Source organism: Phocoena sinus, chromosome 7 (assembly GCF_008692025.1).
Source record: "Phocoena sinus isolate mPhoSin1 chromosome 7, mPhoSin1.pri, whole genome shotgun sequence".
NCBI classification, from domain to species: Eukaryota; Metazoa; Chordata; class Mammalia; order Artiodactyla; family Phocoenidae; genus Phocoena; species Phocoena sinus.
The window spans coordinates 82,696,920-82,715,536 of NC_045769.1; the positions used below are offsets into that span (position 1 = coordinate 82,696,920).

Here is an 18,617-nt window from a genome sequence, read left to right on the forward strand (position 1 = left end):
GGTTGGTGAACACATGGAGGTGCTGGGAGAATGGCACTCTCAGCGAAGACATGGACACTCCCTGTCCCTCTCCCCACACCTTGCCCTATGCATCTCCTTCTATCTGGCAATTAGAGGTATACTATTTGGAAAAGCGGAGGTAAACTACCTCTATTAGCAAGTGATATGATATCTATATTTCAATAACCCAAGAGAAGCAATTCAAAAACAAGTACCAACAATTAAATAATAAAGTCACAGGATATAAAATTAACATATAGAAGTCAACAGCTTTTTAAAACACAAGCAATAACAAGTTATAAGGTATAATGGAAAAGGAGATTAGATTTACAACAGCAACCAAAGAGATAAAATTCCTAGGAATAAGCTTAACCAAAAACACACAAAACCAATATAAGAAAAATGCTCCTGAATGATAATCAAGTAGACTTCAAAAAATGAAGCGACAAACCATGTTCCTGGATAGGAAGTCAACATCACAAAGATGTCAGTTCCCTACAAGCGAATTTATAAATGTATAGCGAATTCCAATAAAAACACCAACATTTTTTTTCTGGAGTTAGACAAAATAATTATAAATTCATATGGAAAAATAAGCAACAACGATAAGAAACACTCTGCAAAAGGAGAGTAATAAGAATGGCAGAAGTGGGCTTCCCTGGTGGCACAGTGGTTGAGAGTCCGCCTGCTGATGCAGGGGACACGGGTTCATGCCCCGGTCCGGGAAGATCCCACATGCCGCGGAGCGGCTGGGCCCGTGAGCCACGGCCGCTGAGCCTGCGCGTCCCGAACCTGTGCTCCGCAACAGGAGAGGCCACAACAGTGAGAGGCCCGCGTACCGCAAAAAAAAAAAAAATGGGAGAAGTGACTAGCCCTATCAGATTATTTTTTAAATGATAAAAATATAAAGATAATGAAATGATTAACGATAAAGAAAATAAACTTTGTGCACAATGAAACAAAACAGAAAGTTAAGAAATAAACCCAAATGCCTAAGAAAATTCAAATATGAGGAACGTCGCATATCAAACCAGAGAGAAATAATTTCTTAAAAAATGGTGTTTGGACAATTAGATATCCAATTGGATGAAAAAATTGGATCTACAGAATGAGTACCTTACTGTGCTGTATTAATGTCCTAACAGTAGAAAGTGAACAAGTTAGGCAACTCTTAATTATGTCATTGTTTCTAAACACAATTCCACTGCAATACAGGCAAACAATACATTTTACTTTAGTGCTTAAAACAAAGATTCTTCCTTTATAATCAATACATTTATATTCTTCGGTGACGGGTTTCCATGTAAAAACTCCAAGAATCCGTGAATAAAATTCTGCATTTCACAACAGTATAAACTCAATATAGGGCTTTTTAAATACCTCCTTAGACATCTCAGAATATTTAGAACTTTGTGATTCATATAAAATGAGGCTTAACAATGAAAAAAATCTGTATTATCTACTAAAAAGAGATTCTTAACTTCCTGTGAGTCATTTAGTCCATTATAACTGGTGATTGGAGAGAAGGAGAAGACATACATATAAAACTGTGGTTAAAAAAAAAAATTCAGTAAGTTCTCAGACCCCATTAAGTCTATCTAGGTACCAGAGACATTAGTTAAGAAACCCTGATATAAAATTAAGACAACTGAAATCTCTTAATTCACGAAGCATCAAAATTGTTTTTACTCTATCACAAATCTGCTGAAAACACAGAGCTAGAAATCCGATTTCCAGTGCACTGGCCTCATAGCTAGCTTTGTCTCTAGTCTTCTGCCACTGCCGCCGCCGCCGCCGCCGCCGCCGCCCCCACTGCTGCTACCACCCATGTGCTGCCCTCCACGATCCATCTGAGAATACTGACCTTTTACAAAGACAAACCTAATGATGTACCTCCAAAAGCCTAGCTCCCTATTATCAAGATTAAACCCTATGGTCTCTAAATGAAAGAAGAGAGTGTGTGTGTACACATGGAGAGAGAGTTTAATATCACTTACTATTTTATCATTACATAAGGAGTAAATAATACATAATCTCTGTTGCTGAGTTAGAGCAGTGTTTTTCAAACTGTGGGTTGAACCACTAGTGAATCATGAAATGAAATCAACAGAGTAGCTCATTTAACAAAACAGAAATGAAAAGGGAAAAAATATGTACAGCCAATCCTCACTGGCTCACAAATTCCATTCTTGCAAATTCATCTACTAGTTAAAGTTTATCTGTGACCCCCAAATCAATACTTTGATTTCACAGTCATTCACAGAATGTGCAGAGTGGCAAAGAATTTGAGTCGCCCCACTGGTCCACAGGCTCCCAGCTGAGGTCAAACAAGGCAATGCTCTGACTTCCTGCTTCAGCTCTCATACTATAAACACGTGTCCTTTTAACATTCTATTTAGTGCCATGCTTTTCACATTTTTGTGGGGTTTTTTGAAGATATCATTGTTTATGCGCCTCTCCCCCAAATACAGTGAGGTGCTAATGTTTCTAAGCAGGAGAAGGCTGTAATGTGCCTTACAGAGAAAATGTGTTAGACAAGCTTCATTCAGGCATGAGCTATAGTGCTGTTGGCTCTGAGTTCAATGTCAATAAATCAACAACACATAAAAGTATCTTTAACAGAAACATATATAATGCAAGGTTATGCACTGATTGCTTGATGAAATACTGTGACCAGAGGCTAAAAGGAGTCCAGGAGCAATGGTTCAATATTCGCTACTTCATTGTACATGGCAACTTTATAGAACATAACTACTACAAAAAATAAAAACTGACTGTATATTAGTATGTGTGTGTCAAGCTGTACTTTATTTGGGGTACACACACACACACAGAGACACACACACACACACACAGTTACAGTCAAAAAAGTCTGAAAGCCAATGAATGAGAGCACAAGAGAAGAAACCCTGAAAGGAGTGGTAAAATGGCAAGGCAGAAAGGCAGGGATCATAGGCACAGATACTAATCCTTTTTTCCTATCTAGAATCAGAATCACCCATAAATTGTGATTTGATTGGTAAACCTAGGGGAAAGCCTACACCTGTACTTTACAAAAGCATCCCAGATAATGTGATGTGTGGCCAAGATGAGAACAACTAGTCTCCCTCTTAAATTGGTGGTTCTCAAAGTGGGGTCACTGGACAAGCAGCATTAGGATCACCTGGGAATTGTTAATAATGCAAATTCCGTGGGCCCCATTCTGCACCTACTGAACCCTACACTCTGGGAATGTAGCCCAGTTGATCAGTGTCCCAGGTGATTCTGAGGCATGCTGAAATTTGAAAATCACTGACCTAAACCTTTTGTAATTTTTTTTTCTTGAGGTATTTTGAGAGCCCTGATGAATTCTGCTAAGATGGTTGAGCTATTTCAAATAAGGCTGAAGGGTAACTACTACTTATCAAAGCACCTATAATGTATAGACAATCTTCTTCCTAGTATAGTACTTTCTTTATGGAAAGTGGCCCCTGTGCTTTAAACAAAAGGAAGTAAATCTGTACACTGTCTGTGTAATAATCAAGCAGCACTGTTTCTTTAGGCCATTCTCCATAACACAGTTTCCTTTTCCCCAGAACTCTTTAAACAGGCACTATTCTTAACACGAGTTTGCCTGTCCTAAGAGGTGAACTTACATGAGACCACAAAAATTCTTTCAACCCTCTAACAACTCTCCTGGGCGTCACACACTTCTCAATACGAAAAGTAATGACATGAATCTTTAAAAACTCATGGCATTCTGGCATATGGAAATAATTTCAAAACTAATTTGTAAAAATTACTTAAATAATGTATTATACTCAATTAGCTATTACTTAAATTCATATATACTACTCCAATTCAAATGTCCCTTGTGACACAAATTTCCACAATATCATTTTTATCTTCCACATAACACACTAAACCTCACATGGAGTTATCTGTGCTCTTTTCGGGGGAACTACAAGCTGAAGACAGGTAGCACATCTTATCCCTTTCTGTATCTCAAGTACAAAGCAGACGTTGTTCATTCTGTCGGCAAATATTTAGTAACTGCCATATGTCATTTACTGTATTGGATGATCGACACAAAGGTAACACACACACAGTTCCTGTGTTCATGGAGCTATTTACTAAATGAATAAACATCACAGACGACTACAGTGAAAGTCTGACAGGGTGCAATCTGTACGAAAGATCCACCTTACCAAAGTGATACCTGAAATAAGACAGCTTTCTTCAAAAGGGTATCCTATTGTTGCTCTTCTGACCTAGGATGCTATTCAAAACTGTAAATAATTGTTAGAGAAAACACACACTGACAAGTTACTTAATCAATAGTTAATCTGACTTTAACATACTTTATATATAGGAAAATAAATAAAAGCCTTACTATGTACAATGCAATGCGTACTAACAACCAAATTCCCACATGGGAATAACAAGTTAAGGTTTGATAACCAAACTCCAAACAATCCAACAGAAAACTACAATATGTGAATTCTCAATTCCTGAGAGATTTTAAAGAGAAGAAATTTAAAATCAAAATTACCTGACTTTATGACTCTAGATTAAAGAATTAACTCTAAGGTCACATATTACTCACTTATAAAATGAATACAACAAGAGAAAAATGTGTCCACTTTACCAAGTAAAAAGCATTTGTTTAGAAATTTTCTAACGCACGCACATGCACATAATGCTACCAATAGCTGCCTCTGTAGAGTGTCTGGGGACGTAGGGAAGGACACTTACTTTTTATGTATGTTAGTTTCTGCTATAAGGTTTTTATCTTTAAATCATGTGGGCCTATTACTTTTTAATTTTAAAAAGCTAGAAAATGTCTTAAACATGAAAAAAGAGTTCTGTTTATAGTAGCATCTCCTTTATAATGATGGGGATAAAATCCGTAGCCTGACTATATTTTGGGGACAAGGATGACACAGAGATAGAACTGCCATTTAGGCGACAGAAACTCTTGAGGGGTTCTGAACCTCAGGTCATATTCCCCAAAACATTCACAGAAAGCATTGAGGGGCCCATGAACTTGGGTGAGAAAATAATCATTTCTCTAATTTCACTAACTTCTAACAAATTTACCATTTCCTTCAATTATTAACATAGGCAACAGACCACAGTAGTATTAGCAATACTTGTGACCTAGCAATGCAACAGAAATCACAAACCTTTTCATTGTCATGTTACAGTGGTTGCACTTGTCAAAATATTTATACTTACCATTACTTCGAAAAGATAATCAGATCCAACTCTAGATCCTATTATTAATGTGCTAATAAAGCACGTAAATTAAAAGTTGTCTTAATACTTTGATAACTTATTTCAACATAACTAGTTTAGTTGATTTTATGCATTTAAAACATCATTCTGAGGAGTTTCAACAGACTGCCAAAGGAGTCCAAGTCACAAAAAAAATTTAAGAAGGCTTAGATAATGGTTCTCAAATCAACTGCAATAGTCCACATTGGGAAAACTTGAGGGAGGGAACATTTGGAGGTTATTCCAATTGGAATGCTACCAGGAATTAGTGGGCAGAAGACTGATGTAACAAACATCCTGGTATGCCTGTGACAGTCCATTCAACCAGCTACGAACTGAATGTCAAAAATGTCCCAGTTTAGAAACATCTCAAGGATCAAACAAATGGCAAGATTACTCTCTTCAGTAGCCTGCTAGTTCCCAAACTTAGGTGTTCATCCCAGGGCTCATTGGTATATTAGAATATCTCTCATCATTCATTCTCTAGTGTACACCTCCCACTGAACAGATTTTCATCACTAAAATCTCCATGAGTTTCCTCCATGACTAATCTGTCTAAAAAAAATAGTAACTTCTAAAAACAAATACAATATTTAACTAGCAATTATTCAGGATTCAATTATTACTCTGAGAATTAGCTGAAGATTTAGTCTTCTTGGCTGCTAATTTTTAAAGACTTTCATTTTTTTAATCAATTTGATTGTTAACTGCTCTGCCAGGAAACAAAGATGGAAGGAGCAAAATATACATACTGATTTGCTAATGTTTGAAAGCTGTAAAAATATATTTAACTGGCAGGAGAAAAAACATGAAACCACACCACAGAGTAATGTATGAAGATACTCTGTATATTTTACTCTTCTATATTCCTTCACATTTATTATCCTGTATAACTGAAAATCGTCTTTAATAATTAAAAAAATAGCAGTCATCTGTATAAGGCACTGACTTAAGTCTTTACAAAAAAGTTAATCTTTAAAATTACCTTTTGAGATACTTCTCATTAAACATATGAAGAAATGTGACTTAAAGAGATAATGTATCTTGCCCAGAGGGAAAGTGATAGAAGCCAAAATTGAAACCTACATCACAATTTCAAAGTTCCAACAACTTCATCAAATTAGCTGTACAATTTAGGGCTGCTTGTCAACTCCCCAGCCAACAATCTCACGCTCTTCTGCCAACAACGACAAAAAAGGAGGTAAGAAAGCGAAAAGCAAAGATACGGATGTGAGTTAGAGAGCTAACAGACAGGCAGACTCTTCCACTCTGCATTCCTCTGCAAGTAAAACTAGCTGATGAGAAAAAAGAAACCTAAAAGCAGATATAAGGAAATGGTGGTAGGGAGAATCTGGAAGTGACTGCCCTCTTCCTCCAGTATTAATCCCACAAAGAACAGTAATGCATAATGAAGTAGGCAAATCTGAAGTTCTGCTCCATTTAAGTGTAGACAAGGCAAAAAATCAGTTTTAAGATAAAAATCAAATAATTATAATGGACCTTCTGCTATCTACATGGGTCTGCTTCATGGCTTACTCCTACCTATCATCCTTTCCTCCTCATGCTGTCCCCTATGCTTCCATTACTGTTTCTCTACTTCACCTCTACTTAAAATGAAATAAGATGTCCAGCTGTATATTTAGTAATACAATCAAATTCAATCCCAGTGCCAGGATCATGGTCAATGTCTGTATTACAAACTTTCTATCACATAAGTGCCTGGGTAGGTATCCAGCCTGTGCTGAATAAAACAAAGACATGAAAGCATCCTTAAGGCATCTGGTCTACGTGAGAAAATAAATGTCTATTCTCTCACATGTACTTAGTCTGTCATGCTATAACCGTACCCATACACACACACCCCTCAAGTGAAAAACATGAGATATTAGAAAATTAAAATAAACTCATGTTATGAGCTATAAGTATACCAAAATTCAAAACATTTATAGCAATCAGTAATAGTAGTAAAGATGGTGAAAATTTCATGAAAGCAAGGGAACTGATCATACCCAAAACACAGAGTGGATTGCTCTCTTGATCTCTAGGAAAAAACAGTACAAGATAGTGGATAAATGTAACTGATCCTCATAAAAAAATAACTCTAAACCAAATAGACAGCATTCCAATAGTGTTAAAGAGTTAAATTTTACCTATTAATATCTTCCTAATATCCAGTCTCTCATTTATTAGTTCTTCTCATCTGATTTACATTCTGTACAATATGCCCAGTAAGTAGACATGTGAATTCAAAGAAGCAAGTAATTTTTAGAGCCAAAGGTACTTTAAAGATCATTCAGTCCAATTCTCAGTCCAATTCTATTTCACAAATGAGGAAACTAAGGGCCAGGAAGGTTAAATAATTTATTTGAAGTCACAGAAAATTTCATCCCTTACTGCTCTGAATATTAGTAAGTGTGGAACATTTGCTTTCTTTAAAAGGATTTTGGAGACTTCTTCTACAGTCCTTAATTCAAGTTTCATTAAAAAACATAATACAGGGGCTTCCCTGGTGGCACAGTGGTTGAGGGTCCGCCTGCCGATGCAGGGGACGCAGATTTGTGCCCCCGGTCTGGGAGGATCTCACATGCCGCGGAGCAGCTGGGCCCATGAGCCATGGCCGCTGGGCCTGCACGTCCGGAGCCTGTGCTCCGCGATGGGAGAGGCCACAACAGTGAGAGGCCCACGTACCGCAAAAAAAAAACAAAAAAAACCCCATAATACAAAATATTCTAATCTCCTTAGAACACCTTACAAATTTGAGGTTTGCAAAAACACAACTAAGTATACACATTCACCTTGGGTCAAACCACGGATTAAACCAATCTAACTTCGTAACTTCTAATAATGATGTTATATATCCACCAGTAGTAGGTCTCTCAGGGCAGCTCCCTAGCTAAGCCCCATTCTCAGGAAGGTAGCCCTTAACAGCACTTGTATACAAACTTCCCCTGTTCCTTGACTTAGAAGTAGATAGATACCTGATACAAGCTAAATCAATAATGTCCTCTATCTCAGGAATCTGGAGGGCTTTGTTTTTGTTTCTTTGTTGGTTTGTTTGTTTTGCATGATATAGTGTGAAACTTTAATACAATGTGGTTAAACACAACATTCAACCACATGAAAGTCATCTTCTGACAGATGAACTGGGCATTATTTCAATAGATTCCTTAGTGTAACTTTATAAAATTCTTGCCTTCAGAAGTGTCTGACATTGATCTTGATACTTGTTAAAAACTCTGATATAAGATAATCACATCTCAACAGACAGAGATTTAGGAGATTATCCTAACGCCCATCTTCAGAATGCATCATCAAAGAACTGATCACTGTCTCCATCCCTTACTTCTTGGTATTTCCCCCAAAGTCTGCCCTCTGGATTAGAGCTATGCAAGGAATCTGGAGTTTGAAGCTAAAAGAAATACAACAGTGATGATAATAGCTAATATTTATTGAATGCTTGCTGCATGTCACAAACTATTCCAAGCACACTACAATTCATCTTCCCAACAATCCCCATGAAAGTTTACAGATTAAATTAATCCGCCCGAGGACTCAAACCCATAGAGTCTGGCTCCAGAATACATGCACTTAACCACTACCCTATACTACTTCTCAAAAGTCGAGAATTACTAGAATTGAGTGATATTAATGTCAGTTGCTGCTGAAGGGCCCACAGCTGCCCTGGTTCCTGTCTAGCCAAGCCTTGACTGTTCAACCCTTCCTTGGTGCCTGTGAGACAACCCCCAGGAACCTTAAAGAAATCAAATTTGGTTTCTGTTACTTGAAACCAACCTAATGGTCCCACATGTCAAATATCTTTAGGCCTCATTTTTTTTTTTTAAGAGTTTTAAATTTTTATTTATTTACTTATGGCTGTGCTGGGTCTTCGTTTCTGTGCAAGGGCTTTCTCTAGTTGTGGCAAGCGGGGGCCACTCTTCATCGCGGTGCGCGGGCCTCTCTTGTTGCAGAGCACAGGCTCCAGACGCGCAGGCTCAGTAATTGTGGCTCACAGGCCCAGTTGCTCCGCGGCATGTGGGATCCTCCCAGATCAGGGCTCGAACCCGTGTCCCCTGCATTGGCAGGCAGATTCTCAACCACTGCGCCACCAGGGAAGGAAGCCCTAGGCCTCATTTTTAAAGAACTGATGCATAAGAAATCTAAACTTAAGACCACAGATAAACCATTCCTTTATATTTTTTAAAAAAGGAACATGTTTTCAAAAGGCATTCTCCACAAAGTTTCTTTCATAACATCATTCCCTGAGACAAAATGACTCCTCCGTGCCCATGGGCAAATAAATGATTGGACAGAAGAGATGTAATGATCTTTAGATATCATCTAGTTCTCAACCCACTCATTTTACAGATGAAGCAATGGTGAAGATGAGAGCACTGGAATCAATCACCCACAGGGCATGAGTTAAAATACTAGCTCTCCCATGTTCTGGTATAGGTAGGGGTGACCTTGGGCAAGTTGTTTCTTCTGGAAAAGAGATAGTAGCATCTACACATCCTACCATTATAATGAGCTCTAAATCACCTACTGAGTTTAATAAAGTACCTGGCACATGCTCAACACACTCACTAACATACACTCAATAAATGGTAGCTGTGATGGTAGTGATGATCGACGTGAGGCTCAGAGACGGTAGGCAAACTTTCCCAGATCATATGGCCACTTAAGGACAGAACCAAAACTAGAAACAGACTTCATACTTACACCTCAATACTTTGTTCTACACCTTCCTACAAACTCCTGGACCTAACATTTAAAACTATCTAAAATCTGGTATAATTCTCCTCTTTCAAAAATCTAATCTCCATCCCAACTTTTATTCATTCATTCACCAAATATTTACATAGTGCTGTCTATGTTCTAAACAGTTTCTAGTGCTGAAGATATAGCAGGGAACAAAGGAAGGGGAAGAAAAGAAGTGAAAGCCATCTGCATGTCCAAATAAAGGAGAAAGAGCTAAGAGAATAATGTGCTCAGAAATAACAGTGTTACCGTCCCGAAGTTTCTATCAGCAGGGGAAAAAGAATAAACAAGGATAGATTAAAAATATAACACGGAAGAACCTTCCTTTAGTCTACTTAACATCCATAGAACTTGCTTTAAATATTCCTGTACTCAAGTATTTGCTTCAACATACACTATAAAATCAAACCTTAAAGCCCAAATTACTAAATTTCTTTCCAAGAAGACTGCTCTATACATTCCAGCAACAGTTTACTCTTATTCCTATCAACTATATTGACATCTAACTTTTTCTAATGCTCTTTTAAATGTCTGTCAGGTTGACTTAACCTGGTAGTTTTTTGCTAACTTTCAAGATATGTTTTTGACCCCAATGACTCATTTAAGTCCCCAATGACTCATTTAAATTCCCTGAAGTCAAGATCTGTATCGTATGCTTCTTTTAATCCTAACAACACTTCAACACACAGCTTTACAATACTTTAGATATTCAAACCCAATATCTTATTTCCAATATCTTATTTTCCAATATCTTATTTAGATAAAGCCTGGCACTTACATGATACCTGGCCAATATTTGCTTTTGATGAAATAATAAATGTGTAATGTTTTTACAATATCAATCTACAAAATTGTATTTTATATCCTAGAACCCTTCTATTATGAAACATGAAATATATTAGTACCAAAGATAACACTGAAATGGTAGAAAGACTGAATATATTCTGACCCTATCATTCAAAATATCACTTAAAATATTAAGATAATGACAAAAATCAGGCAACTAACATGAGCAGAGAAATGGCAATCTAAATCAATCATGGTCTTTTACTTTAAAAACAAGCGGAATCACATACTTCATGTAGATTTTGGCTCACTCTAATGTGAGGAGGTATTTTACGCAAAGCTACATACACCTATGAGAGGAATAATTAACGCAAGATAAAGACCAATACTGACGCCACACTCTGTGTAAGAAATTCTGCATTTAAAGAGGCCTCTGACTCAAGAGGAAATAAAAAGATTTAGTATTTAAGTATACATAGTTCCAAAGTAAGAAACCAAAAAGAGCATCTGGAAGAATAATTTACCAAATTCTGCTAATGAATTATACACATACACACACACACAGAGCTAGAGTTTCACAAAAACATAGCTCTTGGTATAGAAGTAGAAGCTCATCCAACACTGAACAAACATTTATCAAGCATATGTTACGTGTTAAGGCACAGTTCTGGGCAACTGGAGTATATTAATGAACAAAACATGCAAAGATCCTTGCCCTTACAGAGATTATATTCTATTAGGAGAAAATCTAAAAAATAAAATAGGATAGTTTACCACAAATTTCTCACATACTTAAGATACCATAAACACTCAAACATAATGATGCCAATATACGGAGAAGCAAAGTTGATAGACTTCTAAGAAAAAAAAAAAAAGACCAAAAAAATCTGAAAGGCCTAGAGCAAAAGTCAGACAGTTAAGTGATAAAAACTATACTTCTTAATAATTTAATATTCCAATAAAATCAATATCACTTTTTAAAGTTCCCATAATTATAAAAGGTAAAAATTACTCACAGAAACTATAATGAACTTAATAACAGTTCAGAAGATAATTCGGGGTTCTGTAAGAAGTCAATACGGAGCACCGCGGTTATGAGAATGGGTTTTTGTTACACTAGAGAACAAGAGTTTCAATTCTAGCCCTGTCAGTTACCAGCAGGGAGAACTTTAGGGCTGTTACAAAGATTAAATGAAAACCAAAAACTAGAAATAACTCAAATATCCAACAACAGACGGATGGATGAATATATTATAGTATATCAATTCACTGAAACGTTATTCAGCATGCAGTATATAGACTAATATACCCAACAGAAATGAATCTTTAATGCATCACACTAAGCAAAAGAAGCCAGACATAAAAAAGTATGTATGATTCCATTTATATGAAATTCTAAAAAAGACAAAACTAATCTGTAGTGAAAGAAGGCTTAGAACTACTGGAGGGACAGACTTGCAAAGAAGCAAAAGGGAACTTTTAGGGTATTTGATATGTTCCTATATCTTGATTGTGATGATATTTCCATGGGTGTACACATTTGTCAGAACTCTTTAAACCCTATGCTTTAAATGGGTCTGTTTTATTTTATACAGATTATACCTCAAAAAGTTGATCTGAAAGAGGATTAAATGGAATAATATATGTAAAGTTCTTAGCACAGTACCTGCAGCTCAACAAGTGTTCAAAAAATGGTAGATATTATTAAAATCATCAGCTATCATTATACAACACTCCTGGGGAGGTAGCAGAATACCAATTACCTGATCTTTCTGGTTGTTTAGATTCTAGGTAACTCTAAAGTATCTGACCTAGACCAAGTGCCATGAGGAGCACCAGAGACACTGAGTTATAAGAGGATGCCAACTGGCAGACCTTAGGCAAATACAATGAACACAGGAGAGGAAAGGAAAGAAGTATGCTCTTGTGTCCAAAAGAGAAGAACTAAGAGAATGATATGGCCAGCAATGACAGAGTGCTCCAGTGCCAAAGGACACCGAGACCACCTCACCTAGGTATTATCAAAATGTAACTCAAAACTGAGTTTATGACTACATAAACAAAGTCTAATAATAGTCCAATAGCTACACGGAGACAGTCCTTCATCTTATGGCAGGGGTGTGGGGATAGGGAGATGGGGGCAGTGGATCCATGAAGCCCATAAAGTGAAGTCAAATTATTCTGCCAACCAAGCAGGAAGAGGACATACTGTGGATGATTTAGAAATGCCAAGCAACAACTATAAACCCATAAACCAAGGTTTTTGTTGTTGTTTTTTAACAAGTTATGTGATTAAAAAGAATATACTTATAAAGGGAACTAATTAGAATATTTTGATAATGGAAGTTAAATTGAAACACAACTCAAGTGTCACATTCATGAAATTTATATTTTACTGCTTCTTATAACTGTTTATCAAGGCAGAATATATAGAGAACAAATAATTATGTTTAATAGGTCCTATAAATACAACCAGAACAACTGAATTGGCTGTTACTCATTGAAGCACAAGTCCTCTGACCTATATATTACTTTAAAAAAGAAAACGAATGGGACGAGGTGGCCGAATGGTTAAGGCAATGCACTACTAAAAAAGAAAAAAAAAAACCCACCCCAACTGGACATTATGGAAAGCAAAAGACTCTAGACTATAAATCTTAACTGCCAGAGTTTGTTTAGTTTTGATTTTAAGAACCTTCACTTGTAACATTGAAGAGGCAGAAAAGACAGGACAAAGAGTCAGAAGTCCTGAGTTTCAACTCTAGTTCTATCAGAATCTGGATTTCTTCTTACCTAAAATTGGGCAGTTGAAGCAGGCTACTGAAAATAATAAAAAATTAGCACCCATGCTCTAGATTGAAAATCACAGGGCTTCCCTGGTGGCGCAGTGGTTGAGGGTCCGCCTGCCGATGCAGGGGACACAGGTTCATGCCCCGGTCCGGGAAGATCCCACATGCCGCGGAGCGGCTGGGCCGATGAGCCATGGCCGCTGGGCCTGCGCATCTGGAGCCTGTGCTCCGCAAAGGGAGAGGCCACAACAGTGAGAGGCCCACGTACCGCAAAAAAAAAAAAAGAAAATCACAAGTTTTACTGAAAAGGTTAGTATTATAGTACAAAATTGTAAGGGGGTTAAGCATTTATTTTTAATGCATCATTAAAACAGGAACTAAATTGCAAGTTTTCTTCTAAATTAAGATAAAATACCAAGACCTATGTGACCAAGGACCTAAAGCAATAAATAAGTACATTGCTAATCACTGTTGGCAAAAAGTAATATATCTTCCAGGGGCTAACTATTCATTCTAGAACACGTTTCTTGATTCAAGTTCTTCCCAAACCAAAATAATAGGGTCCAAGTAATTACATACAATATTGATACTTTAAGACTCATGAGCTTCCCTGGTGGCGCAGTGGATAAGAATATGCCTGCCCACGTAGGGGACATGGGTTTGATCCCTGGTCCAGGAAGATCCCACATGCCGCGGAGCAACTAAGCCCGTGCGCCACAACTACTGAGCCTGCACTCTAGAGCCCGTGAGCCACAACTACTGAGCTTGTGTGCCAAAACTAATGAAGCCCACGCGCCTAGAGCCCGTGCTCCTCAACAAGCGAAGCCATTGCAATGAGAACCCCGCGCACAGCAACGAAGAGTAGCCCCCGCTCGCGGCAACTAGAGAAAGCCCCCGTGCAGCAACGGAGACCCAACAAGTAAATTAATTAAATAAGCCAAAAATAAATAAATAAAATAATTTTTAAAAAAGACTCATTAGCCACCTTTCTTTTTGGGAAATAACATTAATAGAAATGTAACTTTGTGGAATCCCAAGTTGTGATTTTTAAAGCTCAACTAAATTAATTCTTGTACATACTATTCCTTATTTTAATTATCTTTCCCATGGAAAATTGAGCTAAGCCAGAAATAAATTTTATTTAAAAACAGAAAGAATTTTCACATTTGACTTAGCTCTAAACCTTCAGCATAAATGTTGGGTTTTCATCTTGCTTACTTTTTAAAAAGTTGAATGTTCATCTGATATTGAGGACATACTTTTTCTATGGCAAGTGCAAGGCTTTCAAAAACAAACACCGAGAAACGTGATTCAATCACAGCAGAAAGTAGTAATAACAGGGTAATATAATGAGGTCACAACTCGAGCAGCCAATCAAAAGCATAAAAGCATTTCCTGCAATATTAATAGTCAAAAGAGAAAACCAATCACAGAAACCTCAGGCCTTCTTTTGACAGTCACAGAAGCAAGAGAACCAATCCACGCACACCCGGGGTTGACAATAAGGCGGGACCACAGGTTCATTGAAGAAATTCTTGAGGTTGCAGTTACTATGAACTTCGCACGCAAGTAACACCACTCCAGAGTCATAAACATTGTCAAGCCAGGTGAAATTCAACCGTATCCAAAATTTAACCCATCAGGGGGAAAAAGCATTTTTGCCCTAAACTGCTGTTGTTATAAAAAATGCAGCTGTCAATTTCGATGCAGTAGGTCCTCAACTTCTAAAAGACACCCCCCCAACGCACATGACAATTCTCCGGAACGCGGCGCGAGGACAGCGCAGCGCCGGCGGCTCGCAGCTGAACATCCCCGGTCCCTTTCTAACGCCGCGCACTGAGCGGGCGCCGTCCCGGCTAGGCAGGCCGAACGAACTCGCTCCGCGGAGCGGAGCTAGCCGATCAGCGGCTTTCTAGCGCTACATCCTGCTGGTAGTGGCGGCCCCCGCCCTCCCCCGCCGCAGTGCTGCACCACCTTCATCCCGCTGCACCCAAGCGGGCCGGGGAGCGAGGATTACCTTGCTAGAAGGAAGATGATGTTTGTTTTGAAAGCGCTTTACTTTCCGTTAAGTCATTTCAAAGAGAGCCCAATGCAAAACTAAATCTAAAAGTGGGGGGGGAAATCTTCCCTAGCTAAAGGATCCCTCGCATCCCGCGCCGGGGGAAGAAAAAAAAAAAAGGTAAACAGAGGCCGTACGCCAAGTGCGGCCAGAACATCCCCTGCGCCATTCCGGGCCGCCGCTTACGGCAAGGCCCCCTTACGGCAGCGTAAGCGGCGCAGCGAGCTAATCACAACACTGGGACGCAACAACATGGCGGCCGCGGGCGGGCGCTGCGCCGGCCGAGAGGGTTTACGCTACTCCGCCGGCGTAGGGTCCCATGCGTTAGAGCGGCTGCGGCGCCCTCCAGCGAGCGTAAAGCGCTCTGTGAATGGCGAAGCCCGACTGACAAAGGGGAGGGGGCAGGAGGGAAGGGGGGGTAATAAACACTCGAGTCCCTACCGATTCCTCCTCCTTCTCCATCCCGGTGGGCATCTGGGGCACGGCCCGGTTGATGGAGACGCAGTCGTTGAGATCAGGCATGTCCTTGCCGCGGTAGATAGGCAGCGGTTTGGCGGCGTCCAGCGCCCGCGCTCGGAAGGAGAGTTTACTCATTGTCTCCCCGCCTTACAGGAACAGCCCGGGCGGCGGCGGCGGGGCGGGAGGGGAGGGGGGGAGGACTCCCGCCGCCTCCTCCACCTCCTTCCTCAGTGCAGCGCGGCCGGCCCGCTCCTCCTCCTCCTCCTCACTGCCCCCGGCCACAGCATGGGCGCCCACCCCGCCCGAAAACAGCCCCCCGCCGCCCGCGGCCGCTTCCACACACTAGATCCGCCGCTCGCCCGCCCGATCCGCTCCCTGCGCCATGGCCAACATGGCGGACATTACCACAGCGGCGGCGAGCGATCCCGGCAGCCCGCGCGAGAGCGCGCCCCCGCCGCGGGGACGCGCTTCGCCCTCTCCCTCCCTCCCTCCCTCCCTCCCTCCTTCCTCTCCCTTCCTCTCCCTTCCCCTCCCTCGCCCGCCCACCCACTCTCTCCGCGGCGCGGCCGGCCCGCGGGAGCGTGCTCAGCCTCGGGCCGCTCCGGGTGAGGGGGCGGTGGCGGCGCTCCGCTCGGCAGCCCGCGCTCTCGCCGTGTGGCAGGTGCCAGGTGCGCAAGTTAACCCGCGCCCCCGAGCGTGCGCCTCTGTCTCCGCGGCCCCGACACCCTGCTCGCTGGGTGCCCCGGAGGACGGTGCCGGGCAAAACACAGCCGCGCTGAGCAGCGCGAGCGTACAGAAGTCTGTGAGCGCGAAAGGAAAATGTCAACCGGAGCCACAACTGCCCCACCGAGCCTCTACTTATAAAGACCTTGTCTCCAAGGCGCCCCGAGCACCGGCTAATTCGCATCCTCCAATTCGCACATCCCTGAGAGGTGCGAAAGGTCCATTCCTTCTGCCCACTCCGAGGCGCGCCGACCTGCCGGGTCTCTCCTGCCGGGAAAACGCTTACGCAGTCCCAGCCCTCTTCCCCGCATCCTCTCTTTAGTACCTGACCGAAAGAGCTCTCCAAGGTAAGGCGTCCTCGCTTTCGCCGGGAGGATGCTAACGGCAATGAGGAAAAACGTTTGAAGCTGCCAGATGCAACAAGTGCGCTTGAACCTGTCACCCAAACTTCATAGAATTCTTTAGTGGATGATAGATACTTCTGATTTCAAAAATATTAGAGTTCTTAAAAATTAAGCTTATAGCATTTAACCAAGGCAGCACACATTTCCAACGTGGCCGATCTGTGTAAAATATTGGTGCTGTGGAAGACACAAAGAAGTTTGAGATACATAGTTCCTGCCCTGTGCAGCTTTCACATTGATGGGATGACAGAAAGGTTGGACAGATGATTAACAGCAAGAGATTTAAATAGTTGAAGAACAGGGCAGCCGTAAAGATAAATGACGGCCAAAAAAAAAAAAAAAAGTTTATCACTTGACGAAAACTATATAGGCGATACAAGGCAGTAGAACATGAGTAATTACCAAATGAGTCGTACAGGCCGTAACTGCCGCGAGAGTTCAGAGAAAGGAGACTTCTTTAGCCTGAACCGGTTAGAGAAAGTTCTAAAGAGGAGAGAAAATCCAGTTAACTCAAATAAGTACCACCTATTGTTGACATCAACCTCGTTTAGCTGAGTTCCTTGGTTAGACGTTAAGCATGACAGTTTTCCTACAAAATTCCTAGGAAGAGTGTAACACATTTTGCCATTTTCTAATAATTGATAAGTATTTTGCCTAGCTCAGAGAAAAGTCGATGGTTTGCTGATATCCAGAATAGAAAAAAACCTATTCCTACTGTCATTTCTATGGGACATCAAAGCCCCATTTCTTCCTCCACTTCCTCATCTACTTCTTCCCTTCTATCTTTTTCCTTCCTGTCCTCCCTTTTCTCTCCACCTCCCGCTTTGAGGGCAAAATGGTGGGTATAGACTGCATGGCATAGTCTAACCCCTTTGGCCCAGCAAAAAATTCAGGCTTTTAGTGGGGCTTGAGTGTTTTCCATCTAAAGAATGGAGGTGCAGTGACTCACTTCTTGTAAGCAATACCTTCCTCAAGCTTATGGGCATGTCCTGATCCGAGTGCTACCCTCTGGAACAGTTCCAATTCTCTGCAAGGAAGAACAAGATGTTGTTGGGAGGGGGTCAGCCCTGGATTCAAGCCTGAGAGGGGTGGGGGGAAGCAATGGTTGAAGAAATGAGTCATCCAGGGCTTTCATCTGGCACTTCTCAGGTTCAGAAATGATAGCTTTCTTCTGTTCCCTGTATTTGTTGCTACTCTCTCTCAAGAAAGAAAATACTGAGTATCTATAATATACCAGCCACTCTAGGGGTACTATGTATCTATTATCTCAATTAATTGTATTTTAATAGAATCCCACTTAATTCTCATTATAGCCCTGTGAAGAAATTACAATTACAATTTTACTAATAAGGAAACAGGCTCAGACAGATAGTTTGCCAAGTT

General features: G+C 40.5%; 1 protein-coding gene across 1 annotated transcript in view; it reads right to left on the bottom strand.

Annotated features, from left to right (window-relative positions):
- EPC2 (enhancer of polycomb homolog 2) overlaps positions 1-16,513 on the bottom strand; it is a 107,016-nt gene extending 90,503 nt beyond the window's left edge. The window contains exon 1 of the mRNA XM_032637925.1: positions 16,090-16,513. Coding sequence (XP_032493816.1) covers positions 16,090-16,242 — 153 coding nt within the window. The 5' untranslated portion in view covers positions 16,243-16,513. The remainder of the gene's footprint in view (positions 1-16,089) is intronic.
- Between the last annotated feature and the right edge of the window lie 2,104 nt (positions 16,514-18,617).